Below are 16,882 nucleotides of genomic sequence, written 5' to 3' on the forward strand. Positions count from 1 at the left end.
CATGAAAATCTTACAGCCATAATTTGCATTGACAGCGGAAATGACATTGGGGGTCTCATTGTAAAATCAGGTAACTGCATGCATCGTCTGTAGGACCTCTACTATCCTTGGTATTCAGTTTAGCAGGGAAGATAGTGACTGGTGAAAAAAATTCTCCATAAGCTTTCTTTATAATGAAATTAACAAGTGCACAGACTTCCACAGGTTGAGAACCCAGGCTTTAGGCTCCTCAATCTCTTTGATGTCCCATATCAAAAATTACAGCGTTATCCATCTCAGCTTGATACTGCAAGTTAAAAGTAATGGGCAATTTATTTTCTTGAAAAATTTGCAGAAATATTCCCACTGTGAAAATGTCATGTACACGTATATATACCAAGACTGAAAGGCCCTCAGCAATGCTGTCCTGAAATCATATTCTGACTCTAGGTGTTAATGCAATGTTCTGTGAACATATTTAAAATGTATTTCATTGTAATTTTTTTTGAAGGTGACTAGTGTTGGGCACGAATATTCGAATCGTGAATATTAATCGCAAATATCGGCACTTCGAGAATTCGCGAATATTTAGAATATAGTGATATATATTAATATTTTCTAATATTTTAGATTTTTTTTTTCATCTGAACCCATCATCGCTCCCTGCTTCTTGCTTGTGGGCCAATGAGAAGGCTGCAATGTCTTTGCCTGAGCTTAGCAACATCCCTAACAACCAATAGGAAAGTTGCCTACTAGAGATGGCCTTGCGGTTCGCCTGGCGGTCGTTTCGCTGAATGGGTGAACATATGGCGATGTCTGCCGGCGCCATATTCTTTTACATTGTGAAGAACTTTGACCAATGACACATCCATCAGGTGGTACAGGACAGCCAATTGAGATGTTTCAGCACATGGACATACCCCCTACCTTATAAATAAACCTGATCTGGACGCCATTTTACATTCACTCTTTTGCCATTGTAGGGAGACGTTGCTGTGTGGAGCAGGGACAGACTGTTAGAGACACCAAACGCTAGCTAATAGGGCCACAAAAGTGCTTTTAAGGACTGGTATAGGTGTGCTATCGATAGGCGTGATATAAAGAGGAGTGCGATATACTTATAATATACTTTCTAACATAGAAAGTATATTATAGTGCATTTGTATTGTGCAGCAGTTGTGTGCGGTTCTGCTGTGATACTGCAGCCACACAGAGTGCCAAACGCTATTGGAACCAATAATTTCTACTGGTGTGATATACCAGTTACCCCCCAAAAAAACTGATTGAGGCAGGGGTGTTATATACCAATAATATACTTTCTATATAGTGCATTTAGGTAATGCGGCATTTGTTTGCGGTTTTGCTGCGATATCGCAGCTACAGATACTGATAAACGACATTGGAACAAATAATTTCTACTGGTGTGATTTACCATTTGCCCCCGATTGAAGCAGGGGTGTGATATACCAATAAAATACTTTCCATATAGTGCATTTGGGTAGTGCAGCATTTGTTTGCGGTTTTGCTGCTATAAAATTGATATCCAATGACAGTGTAATCTACCTCCAGCCACATACTTGTTCTTTTCTGTACGGTGAATGCTTAATAGTTGGGGCCTCGGAGAAATTCAACACCTGTGACGACCACGTGTTATCGAATTTCACCTATTATAATTTGGGGTTTATTCAAGATGGGGGATTTCGTTAGCCATCTTTTTAATCCAATTTTTTATTTTTCATTCTTTTAAACATATGTATTTGACCTGTATTTGTACTGGCCTGCAGTAAAATTGATATCCATTGACCGTGTAATATATCTCCGGCCACATAATCACTTGATCTTTTCTGTCCGGTGAATGCCTAATGTTTGGGGCCTGTGGTCCAGTGGCTTACAGTAAAATTTGTATCCATTGACCGCATAATGTACCTCAAGCCACATAATCAGAATTTATTTTATGTCAGATGAATGCCTAATTTTTAAGGCCCGTACTCCTGTGGCCTAAAATAAAAATGTTCTAGGCTCCAACAGGGCACATGTCAGAGAATTTCCCTTTAAGATGGATAAAAATGTCCCCTGATTAAGATACATATTTTTTGTTGGAATTTTTGTCATTGATCCCCCCCTGGTATGTCACTGTCCATTTTGTCGGACAATTTGTGCACTTCGACTAAGTATTTGGTGGCTGCAAATATGAGCTTTTTCAGGTTCGCCTGCCATTAAAGTGAATGGGGCCCACCGCGAGCTTGCGGTTCGCGAATATTTGATTGCGTTCACGCGATCGCATTCGCGAACCGTCCCGGACGATGTTCGTCCATCACTATTGCCTACCCCTTACTATGGTATATAAGAACCTCCCCAGCAGCCATTTTCTAAAGTTTTTTAAAGTTCTGAGAGAGAGCAGTGACATTGCTGTGCTCTGTGCTTTCCACTCATTACATTAGATAGATAGTTAGATAGCTTATATATATAATACAGATAGTCAGTGGGAGATAGTCAGTGTAGGTTAGATCCTGATATAGTGTAGCTGATTCCAGTGCAGGGTGTTAGGCAGTGTGATAGGTTCTGCTGTCCATACATACATGCTACAGACATAATGCTGTGATGTAACAACAATACATAGTGCACCAATCACTAATATGTGGTCAGACCTGCTAAAATGTGAAGTTTCACGTATTGCGCCAAAATATTCGCATCATTAATGCCGATTAGCACAATCACGAATATATTGGAGCACTCTATCTGCATATAAAGCCATTTTTAATGTTCTGCCATACCAACCATTTTCTCCAGTCTCAGGAAACTTCTAGCAGCTTGGAAAATGTAGCAAAAGTGACCCACTCCTGTATTGCTCGCAAATTATGCGTATATTACATTGCTGATTTTTGCAATCAAGAAAATAATAGCGTAATTCTCGAATTCAAGAATATATGATGAATATTCTACAAATTATTTGCAAAATATCGCAAATTCGAATATTGCCCCTGCCGCTCATCACTACTAGCGACAGGTCTAATGTGACATCTAGAGATCCATTTTAATTGTCCAGAACTTGGACTAGAGTACAGACCTGCCTGAAATGTATTTATGTGCATGCACTTGGGAGGAGAGACAGTGAGTGGAGGGGAGACGGATGTCCAATGTGATGATTCAGTACATAATGGGGTTGTCACAGATGAATTATTCAGATAAAAGCAAGCAGGAAAATGACAGGAATGCAGGTGTCTACTTACAAAAGTGTTACATTGCTTGACACGTACGGGACTGCTTGTAAATTGGCCTCTACACACTCGAGCTCAGTGTCTTTGCACTCACAAATGTCTGGGAACTGGGTGAGACCTAGAAACAATTGACAGTAATCATATTCACTAAACGGTCCACTGAAAGGTACAAAACAAACATAGAAATCGACTTGTATCATAACATGCAACTTAATATCTACAGTACGATTATTTAATAGATTGGGTAAGGTAGGGTAGTATATCACAAGCATTTAAAGGCTATGTACAAGGGGACAATTTTTTTTTTTATGATTGCATTTGACTTATTTTGGGCTCAAAATTATTATTTTAATTGGTCTTTATTAAAAAAAAACATTCAGCCGTTCTGTCACAAAGAGTTAACTGTTTGTCTGGCTGTGTGATGCAACACCTACCCGAACCAACCCAATAGCCCCCATGAATGATACCAAAATATACTCATGTAATATATAATAAATCTTTATTAATACAAAAAATTGTTAGACAAGGTGAAAACAAAAGGGGAGGAAGGAGATATCTGAATCTCCTCACTCCTGATACCCCTGATAGAGGGAATCGCACAGGTACTAAGCTGAATATAATAATGATGTAAATATCCCTGGGTAAAACATGTATAAATCGCCCCCACAATGCACAGTGTGAATACGTGAAACTATCACTGTGCAAAAAGATAATAGTTGATGGTACAACTGAAATATACACACGATGAATAGGGACCAATATGAGGCCGGAACCGTGTCCAGTCAAAAAATTACACAAAGTAGGTCAAATGGTCCGCATATCAAAGTGTGTATAAAAAGGGGGCTGCAAATGACCACAGCTACTAGCTGCAATAGACACTGATGCGAAATACATCAACAAAATGCCCACAGTAAATAAGTCAATGAACATACAGTGGAGATACAACTGCATGCAGGTGGTTTGGGGCGACCAGTGGTCTGTCAGAATAGTATCCAGTCACCAGATCATATGTAATGGCCCTATGGTAAACCCACAAACCACACAACCATTGCATGTAAATAGCACAATATAACTGTGCTTGTAGGGACATAGGGGCATAGGCATTACTTTTGCCTCGGGTACTTCGCTCATCATGGGTAATTACCAATGTTTCTCACAGTTATATTGTGTTATTTCCATGCAATGGTTGTGTTCCCCGACATTATAAACTCTCATTATAGCTAAGTTCTTATCTTACTGATAAGAATGTGGCTTAAATAAGTGTTTATGACCTCTTAGTAGTAGAGGTAAAGTTTATTAGATGACTGGCACAAAGTGAAAGTACCAGTCACACAGTTAGAAAAACAGTTAACCCTTTGTGGCAGAATGGCTCAATATTTTTAACAAAGGCCAATTAAAAATATGATTTTTAGCCAAAAATAAATAAAATGCAATCATTAAGAAAAATGCCTCAGAAGGTGTAGAGAGCCTTTAACCACCCCCGGACCGCCTAACGCAGATTCGCAATCCGGAGGTGGCAGCCCTGCGCAGAGTCACGCATATATGCGTCATCTCACGCGAGCCGGGATTTCCTGTGAACGCGCGCAGGCTGGAGATGTGATTTTTTTTTAACCCCTAACAGGTATATTAGACGCTGTTTTGATAACAGCGTCTAATATACCTGCTACCTGGTCCTCTGATGGTCCCCTTTGTTTGGATCGACCACCAGAGGACACAGGCAGCTCAGTAAAGTAGCACCAAGCACCACTACACTACACTACACCCCCCGTCACTTATTAACCCCTTATTAGCCCCTGATCACCCCATATAGACTCCCTGATCACCCCCCTGTCATTGATTACCCCCCTGTCATTGATCACACCCCTGTAAAGCTCCATTCAGATGTCCGCATGATTTTTACGGATCCACTGATAGATGGATCGGATCCGCAAAACGCATCCGGACGTCTGAATGAAGCCTTACAGGGGCGTGATCAATGACTGTGGTGATCACCCCATATAGACTCCCTGATCACCCCCCTGTCATTGATTACCCCCCTGTCATTGATCACACCCCTGTAAAGCTCCATTCAGATGTCCGCATGATTTTTACGGATCCACTGATAGATGGATCGGATCCGCAAAACGCATACGGACATCTGAATGGAGCCTTACAGGGGCGTGATCAATGACTGTGGTGATCACCCCATATAGACTCCCTGATCACCCCCCTGTCATTGATCACCCCCCCTGTCATTGATCACCCCCCCTGTCATTGATCACCCCCCCTGTCAGGCTGCATTCAGATGTCCGTATGATTTTTACGGATCCACGGATACATGGATCGGATCTGCAAAACACATACGGACATCTGAATGGAGCCTTATAGGGGGGTGATCAATGACAGGGGGGTGATCACCCCATATAGACTCCCTGATCACCCCCCTGTCATTGATCACCCCCCTGTCATTGATCACCCCCCTGTCATTGATCACCCCCCTGTCATTGATCACCCCCCTGTAAGGCTCCATTCAGACATTTTTTTGGCCCAAGTTAGCGGAATTTATTATTTTTTTCTTACAAAGTCTCATATTCCACTAACTTGTGTCAAAAAATAAAATCTCACATGAACTCACCATACCCCTCACGGAATCCAAATGCGTAAAATTTTTTAGACATTTATATTCCAGACTTCTTCTCACGCTTTAGGGCCCCTAGAATGCCAGGGCAGTATAAATACCCCACATGTGACCCCATTTCGGAAAGAAGACACCCCAAGGTATTCCGTGAGGGGCATATTGAGTCCATGAAAGATTGAAATTTTTGTCCCAAGTTAGCGGAAAGGGAGACTTTGTGAGAAAAAAATAAATAAAATCAATTTCCGCTAACTTGTGCCAAAAAAAAAAAAATTCTATGAACTCGCCATGCCCCTCATTGAATACCTTGGGGTGTCTTCTTTCCAAAATGGGGTCACATGTGGGGTATTTATACTGCCCTGGCATTCTAGGGGCCCTAAAACGTGAGAAGAAGTCTGGGATCCAAATGTCTAAAAATGCCCTCATAAAAGGAATGTGGACCCCTTTGCGCATCTAGGCTGCAAAAAAGTGCCACACATGTGGTATCTCCGTACTCAGGAGAAGTTGGGGAATGTGTTTTGGGGTGTCATTTTACATATACCTATGCTGGGTGAGAGAAATATCTTGGCAAAAGACAACTTTTCCCATTTTTTTTATACAAAGTTGGCATTTGACCAAGATATTTCTCTCACCCAGCATGGGTATATGTAAAATGACACCCCAAAACACATTCCCCAACTTTATCTCCTGAGTACGGAGATACCAGATGTGTGACACTTTTTTGCAGCCTAGGTGGGCAAAGGGGCCCATATTCCAAAGAGCACCTTTCGGATTTCACTGGTCATTTTTTACAGAATTTGATTTCAAACTCCTTACCACACATTTGGGCCCCTAGAATGCCAGGGCAGTATAACTACCCCACAAGTGACCCCATTTTGGAAAGAAGACACCCCAAGGTATTCGCTGATGGGCATAGTGAGTTCATGGAAGTTTTTATTTTTTGTCACAAGTTAGTGGAATATGAGACTTTGTAAGAAAAAAAAATAAAAAAAAAATCATCATTTTCCGCTAACTTGTGACAAAAAATAAAAAGTTCTATGAACTCACTATGCCCATCAGCGAATACCTTAGGGTGTCTACTTTCCGAAATGGGGTCATTTGTGGGGTGTTTGTACTGTCTGGCCATTGTAGAACCTCAGGAAACATGACAGGTGCTCAGAAAGTCAGAGCTGCTTCAAAAAGCGGAAATTCACATTTTTGTACCATAGTTTGTAAACGCTATAACTTTTACCCAAACCATTTTTTTTACCCAAACATTTTTTTTTTTATCAAAGACATGTAGAACAATAAATTTAGAGCAAAATTTATATATGGATGTCGTTTTTTTTGCAAAATTTTACAACTGAAAGTGAAAAATGTCATTTTTTTGCAAAAAAATCGTTTAATTTCGATTAATAACAAAAAAAGTAAAAATGTCAGCAGCAATGAAATACCACCAAATGAAAGCTCTATTAGTGAGAAGAAAAGGAGGTAAAATTCATTTGGGTGGTAAGTTGCATGACCGAGCAATAAACGGTGAAAGTAGTGTAGGTCAGAAGTGTAAAAAGTGGCCTGGTCTTTCAGGGTGTTTAAGCACTGGGGGCTGAGGTGGTTAAACATTTCAGGCAAAGCTACCTGGGGTTATCTGGTTTAGAAAACCCATTTACACATATCCCATTTAGGAAGGTCATAGAGATAGGTCCTCAGTTCAAGACCCTAATCTATTGGGCAGAGCAGAGAGTGACTACAAGGAGCATCTCTCACTCTGTAGGACCCGGTACATCAGTGCATTATCATATATGTTAATAAAACAAAACTTGTGCAATGCTTCAGATAACCTGTGGTGGCGCTGTAGGGAAAATGAACACTTGCTGACAGGTGATTGTTGGGGATTTCAGTGATGTGATCAGTTTATGGTTAGGGAACACTTTGGACAAGAAGGGATTGTAAGAGCCATAAAAAACTCAGAAATAAAACATTTTAAACTGATTGAACAGAGACTTTAGAAGGACCACTCCTGTTAAACTAGGCATACTGCCCGATTGGGTTGATCCTGCTGAGTAACATGATACCTGTCTTGTCAAAATTAGTTGTGACGTTTCCGAGTAAAAAATACTTTTATTCTTTATGCAAATTAGAGCTCTAGTGCATCGAGGAATGGGGCCTATTCCCTTGGTGTATCCCAGCTCCTCATTTATGGAGCACGGAAACCCGAATATGCATAAGAATACAAGTTACTTTTGTTCTCAGGAATGCCGCAACTGATTTTCACGCATCACTCGTGCGTTGCGTGAAAATCGCAGCATGTTCTATATTCTGCGTTTTTCACGCAACGCAGGCCCTATAGAAATGAATGAGGGTGTGTAAAAAATCGCATCGCATCCACAAGCAAGTGCGAATGCGGTGCAATTTTCACGCATGGTTGCTAAGTAGACGAGGGATGTATGAGTCGGGACCCCATTTACTTTATTATTTTCCATTATAACATGGTTATAATGGAAAATAATAGCATTCTTTTTTAATACAGAATGCTATTCAATTGAGGGTTAAAAAATAATGCTAGTCAATTGAGGGTTAAAAAATAATAAAAACATTACTCACCTCATCCACTTAATCGCGCAGCCGAGATCCTCTTCTTTGTTCTTCTTGAAGGACCTGCAAAAGGACCTTTGCTGACATCATCGCGCTCACCACGTGGTGAGCGCGATGACGTCAGTGCAGGTCCTGCTGAATGAAGATAGAAGGTCCTTCTTTCTTCATTCAGCAGGACCTGCGCTGACGTCACCGCGCTCACCACATTCGTGAAGAATCTCCTTCCTTCTTAGACTCCATGCGGAGTATGATTCGTGAAGAAGTTAATGCTGCAGTGGAGTCTAGGTTGCCTACCTCTTTGCTGCAGTCTTCTGCGTCTCAAAAATCCCAGGGGTCCCAGTTATTTGGGTTGGATTTGGATGAAGGGGAGATTGCTTCTGACATAGACTCTGATTCATCTGACGATAGCCAGGGAGCTACTATGCACCTGGAGGAGTCTAAAGAAAGCTGCTCCATCCAGGATCAGATGTTTCAAGTCTGGGAGAAAGGGAGTGTCTTCCCAATCCATAATAATGTCAAAGCCCTAATCTCAAGGGAGTGGAAGGATCCCGAAAAGAGATGTCCGATTACAAAGACTTTCAAAATGAATTATCCGTTTTCGGGGGATAAAACTCCAAAGATTGATGCTTCAATGGCTTTCTTCCATTTGAGGACATGGGATTACTCCATGATCCGATGGATAAGAAGTGTGAGAACTTACTAAAAAAAAGGCTTGGGAAGTTAATACAGCTATGTTCAGACCAAGCATTGCATCAACCAGTACCGCCAGATCCCTATCAGCATGGCTCAGATCAGCTAGAGGATCATCTTGCAGCAGGAACCCCAAGAGACGAAATTTTGGCATCACTGCCCATGCTTAAACAGGCCTCAAATTTTCTGGCCGACACCTCGGCAGATTTAGTCAGGTTGTCAGCAAGATCAACTGCTATTTCTAATGCTACTCGTAGGGCCATATGGCTCCGCTCTTGGTCGGGAGATGCTGGTTCAAAAAAAGGTTATGTTCCATACCTTGTGAAGGGGATAGGCTTTTTGGGTCAGTATTGGATGATATTTTAGAACAGGCCTCCGATAAGAAAAAAGGGTCTCCCACTGACTCAAAACATTTTCATCAGAGTCGCTCCTTTCGTAGTCAAAGGAAGCCTAAACCCGATCAGAAGAAGAGAGAGTACTTAGGCAGGTGACAATCGTCAAGAGGGAGAAACAAGGAATTCCTCTTTAATTCTAATAACTCATCAAAAACCACTCAATGACGCCAGAGGCCAGGTGGGAGCAAGATGAAAATTTTTTGTTCCACAATGGAGAAATATAGGAGCCTCCCCTTAGATACTAGCTGCTATTCAAAGGGGTATCATGCTAGAATTCCAGCTTGATTCAAAAAGAAGTCCTGCTACCAGTTCCAGAAAGCCAGCAAAAGCTAGGATTTTATTCTTGTTTTTCTCATAAAAAAGCCAGGGGGATCTTTCGGGCTTATCATAAATCTAAGGAGTCTGAACAAGTGCCTATCTCACAAAAAGTTCAAGATGTAGACCATCAAATCAACAATAAATCTGCTTCCTCAACATTGTTACATGGCGACATACAGGACACATACTACCATGTACCCATTTTCAAAGATCATCAAAAATTTCTCAGGATAGCAGTATTTATGGGAGGTCGCCTCTGTTACATTTTCAATTTCAAGCACTCCCCTTTGGCCTTTCATCAGCTCCGAGAATTTTCACGAAAGTAGTGGCAGAAATAACCAGTCATCTTCATCTACAGGGCATTTTTATTGTGCCCTACTTAGGCGACTTCCTATTAGAATCAGAAAATCAGCTTCTGGTACACCTAGACCTTGTTCAAAAGATCTTCACGGATCTGGGATGGATCATAAATGTCAAAAAATCCAACCTCGTTCAGGCCCAGCAAAAAGTATTTTTAAGGGTTCTTCTCGACTCTTGCTTACTGATGTCCTTCCTTCCAGAAGAGAAGCAGTCGTCCCTTCAACTAAAGGTAAATCAGTTTTGCAGTCTAAGATCCACTACCATCAGAAACATCATGACAACCATGGGAATTTTAACATCCTCAATCCCTGCTGTCAGATGGGCACAAAGCCACCCCAGAATTCTGAAAGCCTTTCTTCTAGCAGCTTGGGATGGCAACAGAATCTCTCTGGACAAGAAAGTTTCAATTCCCCCGTCCGTAAAACGTTCCCTGGCTGGGTGGAGAATAAGAAACAATCTGCAGAGAGGTGTCTTCTGTTGTCTGAAAAATCTTCTAGTGGTGTCTACAGATGCCATCAGTCGAGGCTGGGGAGGCCATGCGGGGGACCTTTGTGTTTAAGGAGTCTGGGACGACTCCATGTTAAATGCATCATCAAACCTAACAGAGCTCGGAGCAGTCTACAAAGTTCTTCTAGCCCTTCACTCAAGAACCTCTCTCGATCATATCATAATCCTGTTGGACAATATGACAACAGTTGTTTATTTAAACCGGCAAGGAGGTATCCGGTGCAGATCTCTGGCAGCAACATCAAGGGATATCTTTCTTTTTGCAGAGAAACACCTATCCTCTCTAATGACTTCCTCAGCTGTCAAACTCTAAAAGAGGGAGAATGGACTTTCTTCAGATTACCAAGATGTGGGATATTCCGGTTGTGGATTTATTTGCAGACTGGAAAAACAGGAAAGTAAAAAAATTCTGTTCCCTATCTTGCCCCTGGCCAAGGGGGCTACTATACGCATTCAGCCTGATTCCGAGAACCCTGATGAAAGTGGCGGAAGAGAGAGCAAAGGTCTTCATGATTGCTCCATGTTGGCCAAAAAGGGCCTGGTTTCCCCTCTTACTCAAACTGTCGCAAGGAATATCCTGGACCCTACCAGTGTTCCCAGGCCTTCTTCAACAAGGGCCAGTACTCCATCCAGGGGTCTCTCAGCTGAATTTGACAGTATGGAGATTGAGCGCAAAAATATGAAAAAGAAAGGTCTCTCTGACCCTGTAATCTCTACCTTACTAAAGAGTAGAAAATCATAACCTCCAAGATTTATCTCAGAACGTGGAAAGCCTTCCTTTTTTTTTTTTTCTGGTGACAGGATTCAGCAAAATCCCTTAATCAACATACCTGTCATTTTAGATTTTCTGCAGACGGGCTTAAACAAAGGGCTTAAGCCATCCACCCTTAAAGTTCAGATCTCCGCTTTAGCAGTTTTTCTAGATGCAAATCTTATTGATCATCCTCTAATCAGATGGTTCATCAAGGGGGCAATCAGAGATTCCCCCAGATTACACTCTACCATTCCACCTTGGGACTTGAACTTAGTACTCACGGCACTGATGGACTCTCCGTTTGAGCCTATTGAGGATATTTCTCTCAAATTCCTGACCTTAAAGACTACCTTCCACCTGGCCATAACAACGGCAAGAAGGGTGAGAGAGATACAGGCCTTCTCTTGCTGTCCTCCTTATCTTAGAATCCTAGACAACAGGATAATCTTAAGACATTGCCCATCCTTTCTACCGAAGGTAGTATCCAGATTTCACTGTAGTCAGGAAATAATTTTACCATCATTCTGTCCGTCACCTTCGTCAGACCTGGAGAGGCGCTTACATAACCTGGATGTAAGACGTTGTGTGCTTGCCTATCTAAAAATCTGGAGAGAAGATAGAAAATCGGATCACCTCCTCCTTCAGTTTCAGGGGCCTAACAAGGGCCAGGCAGTCGGTAAAGCCACCATTACAAGATGGATAAAGCAGGCAATTTGTATTTGTTATGCTCAAAAGAACCTAGATCCTCCAAAGGGACTAGGGCCCATTCAACACGGGCTATGTTGACCTCTTGGGCAGAGAATGCGGCCATCTCGATTGAACAGATTTGCAAAGCAGCTGTCTTGGCAAATCCAATGACTTTCTTCAACCATTACAATTTAAATGTCATGCATAATCAGGATTTAGCCTTTGGGCGCAGAATTCTGTCTGCAGTAATCCCACCCTAGTAAGATTCCTCTGTTAATCCTCCTCTCAGTGCCGTTGGGGGAGGCGCCGGGGAAAAAGGTTAATTACTCTTACTGGTAATTGGATTTTCCAAAAGCCTCCCCCAACGGCACTGGGGTTTTTCCCTCCCTTCATTGTGGTTTTCCTTGCATTTGTAATTTCATGTTTATTCTTGTATTCCAGTTGGATTAATATAATTTTTGTTCTTGCATCACTACCGTGTACTACCCTTTTAAAGTTGAGCTTCCGTGTTGTTTCCTGTCCTGGGGGCGGGGAGCACCCTCCTGTCAGTGCCGTTGGGGGAGGCTATTGGAAAATTGAATTACCGGTAAGAGTAATAACCCTTTTTGGCCGGTTTTTAATGGCTGTTAAGAAAGGAGTGCATCCATCTAACAGCAGTTAAAAAAATTGGGGTTAACATAAAAAAAAAAAACTCATCCACTTGAACACTTGCTCTGCATTGGAGGGAGCAGGACACAATGCTCCCAGCATTGTGATGTTAAGTGACATCACAACATGGTGAGCATCAGGTCCTGCTCCCTCCAATGCAGAGCGAGTGTTCCCTTGCATTCAAGTGAATGAACTGAGTATTTCTTATTTTTGGACCCAGCAGAATAGAGGGCACTACTGGGGGCAATATTTATACTGGAAACCATTACTGGAGGGCATTGTATGTACAAGGGGCACGGTGGAGGGCCTTTTATATACTGGGGCCACTATGGGGAGCATTATAGACACTGGGGGCACTATGGAGGTGCCATTATAGATACTGAGGGCAATATGGTGGCTATTATTTATACTGGGGGCGCTGTGGGGTGTATAACATATGGTGAGTGTACCGCAGGGGTTGGGATGTTCCAAAAAAACTAACAAAAAACAATTACATTTAACCGTTTTCCATAGCCATTTGAAATGGTCATGAAAAATGGATGCAAAACAGCCATTTTTTGTCCGCGTGTTTTTTGCGGACCCATTGAAATGAATGGGTCCGCATCCTATCCACAAAAAAAAATGGAACGGACACGGAAACAAACAACGTTCGTGTACATGTAGCCTAAGAAACCCGTGTTTTTCACCCTTTACATGCCGTAATCTCACTTCATAACAGCATCTAAAGGCTTTAATGACCGCAATCTGCATTATTGCCAGTCACGGTCATTAGCCGCGAGTCTCTGCTGTTTCAAAACGATGACGCCCCGCTGCACGTGTATGGTGCTGGTAGTGAAGGGGTTAAAAAAAGAGAGGAGACGTTGTATCTATCCTTTATGCTTTTCTCTCCTTTTATGACCCACTTTTAATGTTGGATTCCAAAACTGCATCAGGAAACCTGACCAGGTGGCCGTACCCTTAGGAGCTTTATGTTAGCGTTATTTGTGGATCACTGAAACTCTGCCTGGAAGTTTGTGTAACTTTTTATAAACTACGGTGTTTCCTGGTACAAGAATAATTGCTAACAAGGAGCCAACTGATGGCGGAGCCTCCACATAAGGATATAAAACTACTCTGTACAGCAGACAGTGATTTCCCTGGATGCTCTTCACTCGCTGTACTACAAATGGTGGATGAACAGCTTATATTTGTAAGTCGAAATCTTCAATATATCACAAACATTCTTGAAGTGATAGCATGCAACAGAGAATGTGAATGAATGAAGACAACAACTGGAACGTGCACCTTGCAGCATGCAGTGTATATATGTACTATGCTGCTACTGGATAGCAGCTTAGAGTCATTTATAAAAGTTGAGTTTGTTGATTAGATTTCGATATTAGATTTCAGTAATTAGATTTATTTGAACTGTTATTGAAAACCACAGATGGAGTTTTTTTTGTTGTTATGGCATTAATAAAATGGAAACTAATTTTATTGCTTTACATGCATCTGATGTGGTCACAGGTCATATCATCTCAAGTGCAATGATATGAAGTATTGTGACCAGGGTGACTTCTGTTGTCCAGCATCATCATTGCCAGCTGTCACAAGGGCTCTAATGCACTGTATATGGCCACCCATAAACACAGATTTGTGTGCATGGCCATATTTGTGTAAGTATAGGAAGAATGTGAGCAAAATCAGGTGCAGTGCCTCCATAAAAGTGACAGCTATAGGGTTCCCATGAGGGTATGACCACAAGATCATATTTTCTAATGCAGTTTTGGATGCCAAAAATAGGAATGAATTAAAAAAAGAGACAAAGTTGTATATGATCTTTATACTTTCACTCCTTTTATAATTCACTCCTAATTTCGGTTTCCAAAATTGCACCAAGAAACCTGATCATGTTGCCATATCTTAACAGTAACAGACACTAAATTTCCTCTAATGTTCAAAATGTTACTCACTGCTTACCCACTTTATAAGTAATTGCATCTAAACAGAATCCTCTACTTTACTCTGGCACTATAGTATTTTCTGGTAGTTATGAAAAGATTTTATGGTTCATTCCATATAGACACCAGTAGGTGGCATTAGCAAAGTGGTGACATGCAATAATGAGCTAGAGCCAAAAGGTTTCTTGTTTTATCTCTGAATCAAGATACTAAAGATCACACAGAGTTCTTTTTATAAATCTATTTTTTACCAATCCTGACTATAGAGACAAAACATATACAGTAAATTTAGTTTCAGGCAGTGAGTGTGGTCCCACTGTGCCAACCAACTGGTTTAACTTTGGACCAGTTCTGAGGGCATTATCCTGGTAGTCCCCTGATTTTCATTCTTTATCTGACCTTCTCTGCAGGAGAGTCACCAGGCCTCTACCTCCCAGAAGAGTTTTGGTGTGCTGGGCTGCTAACCCACAGGTATCAGAGACCCCGATGCATGGCACAGATGGAATAGACTAACTTATAGTCAATAACAGGTCATGGTCAGGGTGGGCAGAGTTCGTGTGAATCCGTGAAACAGTCCAAAGGTCAGGGCAGGAGACACATGAAGTACAGTGAATAGGCACAGGTCATATGGCAGATGGTCAGGATCCAGGAATCAGACAGAGGTCGATACATAGGCAGACAAACGGATTACACAGTAGCTAATTTACAAGATCTACAGAGACTAAATGCTCAGGCAAGGCATGGAATAAACAGTCCAGCTTATATAGGAGAACCGATTAGCTCATTATTCAAGCAATTGAACACAGGGTCAGAAAGGGGAATTAACCTATGCACGCTATAGCCATGCAGCGTGGTACACAGGAGTCTGACAGCCGGACAGAAGCCAGGAGAGTATAATGTGTTACCCATGCCTGCCCTGGATTGTGGGATGGTGGTGGACATGGAGTACCGCCATGACAGTTGTCCCACAATACGTGATCCAGAGCAGAAACATAGTCTGGTGATCCTCCTGGGATTCAGAGCACAATGTATACCTGGGCCCCCGCTCACTATATCTTATGGTAACATGCTCTATAAAATATGACATTAAAAAAAATGATTCAGTTTTCTAGTGGCTGGAGACAAGCCCAGGAACGCAAGATCACTCATAATGCCGTGCAGCCAGCCAATCTGCAGATAGCTATCCCCTGTGATGTCACAGCCCTATAGAACTCTTATCCCTCGAGGTCTCCACCATTGTCCTGTGAGCTGAGCATAGGGAGAGACGTGACAAGCACTCATGCGCTAGGGACAGTGTTGCTAAAAAGGATGAATAGAAGAACTCTATACAAATAAGTTGGAAGCATTTATTATTCCAGTGCCCAGTGTGCCAGCTAATACCATCCAGTTTGCACCCATTATGGGGGTCAGGTCTTAATGATGACCATCGTCATCTTTTGTTGGCTTTACTTCATAGAAAAGTCCACAAGATGCAGGGAGAGGAGGAGCTGGATGTTCCTGATGACATCTTCTCATCGATATTAGATGATGTGAAAAAGGAAGAAAAGAAGCTGGCAAAAGAAGGACTCCCATCTGTAGGCCAGGAGAGCACTGGGGTTGGAGAAGTGGGTATGCCAGCATATTGTGCCCCCACCTAACCAGCCAAACCTCATACCAGCAACAGCCCCTGTGGGTGCACACGGCCATTAACAATGAAGACTGACTATACAGTGCGGTCTTCATTAATAAATGAAAGGCAGCTGCGGGCTAAATTGTTGCACTGTTCTTCACCGCAGCATGGCAGCTCCGTGTGGATGTACCCTATCTGTATACCTGATTTATAGCGATTAAAATTTTTGAGGAACCCCGGCGAAGCTGCTGAATCAAATTTTTCAATTTCAACTTCGCTCATCTCTACAGCATGGCATTGTGAAGATTTTTTAAGTTGTGTGTCTCTGCCCAACCTAAACCATAATGATTTGTACTGACATAATGCTGTCAGTACAAATCGTTACAGTTGAGGATGGCCAGAGACACACAATTATAAATCATTATAAGGCTGTACAGTCTGATCAAAGGAGCAGAGTTCACAACGGGAATTCCCGATCCCATATGGAGCGTGTTTCATGCAGTGAACACAGTCTTTTTAAATGGCTTTAGTCAATGAAGCTCGATGGGCGGGTCTGGTCACATTAGATGAATGTTGAGCTAGGACCAGAAAG

The 16,882-nt window shown here is 42.0% G+C and overlaps 1 protein-coding gene across 1 annotated transcript in view; it reads right to left on the reverse strand.

The window, feature by feature from the left end:
* The window catches only part of RXFP2 (relaxin family peptide receptor 2), a 557,968-nt gene that overhangs the window by 163,053 nt on the left and 378,033 nt on the right, over positions 1–16,882 (reverse strand). Inside the window, exon 4 of the mRNA XM_040426154.1 lies at positions 3,210–3,315. Coding sequence (XP_040282088.1) covers positions 3,210–3,315 — 106 coding nt within the window. The remainder of the gene's footprint in view (positions 1–3,209; positions 3,316–16,882) is intronic.

Source organism: Bufo bufo, chromosome 3 (assembly GCF_905171765.1).
Source record: "Bufo bufo chromosome 3, aBufBuf1.1, whole genome shotgun sequence".
NCBI lineage: Eukaryota > Metazoa > Chordata > Amphibia > Anura > Bufonidae > Bufo > Bufo bufo.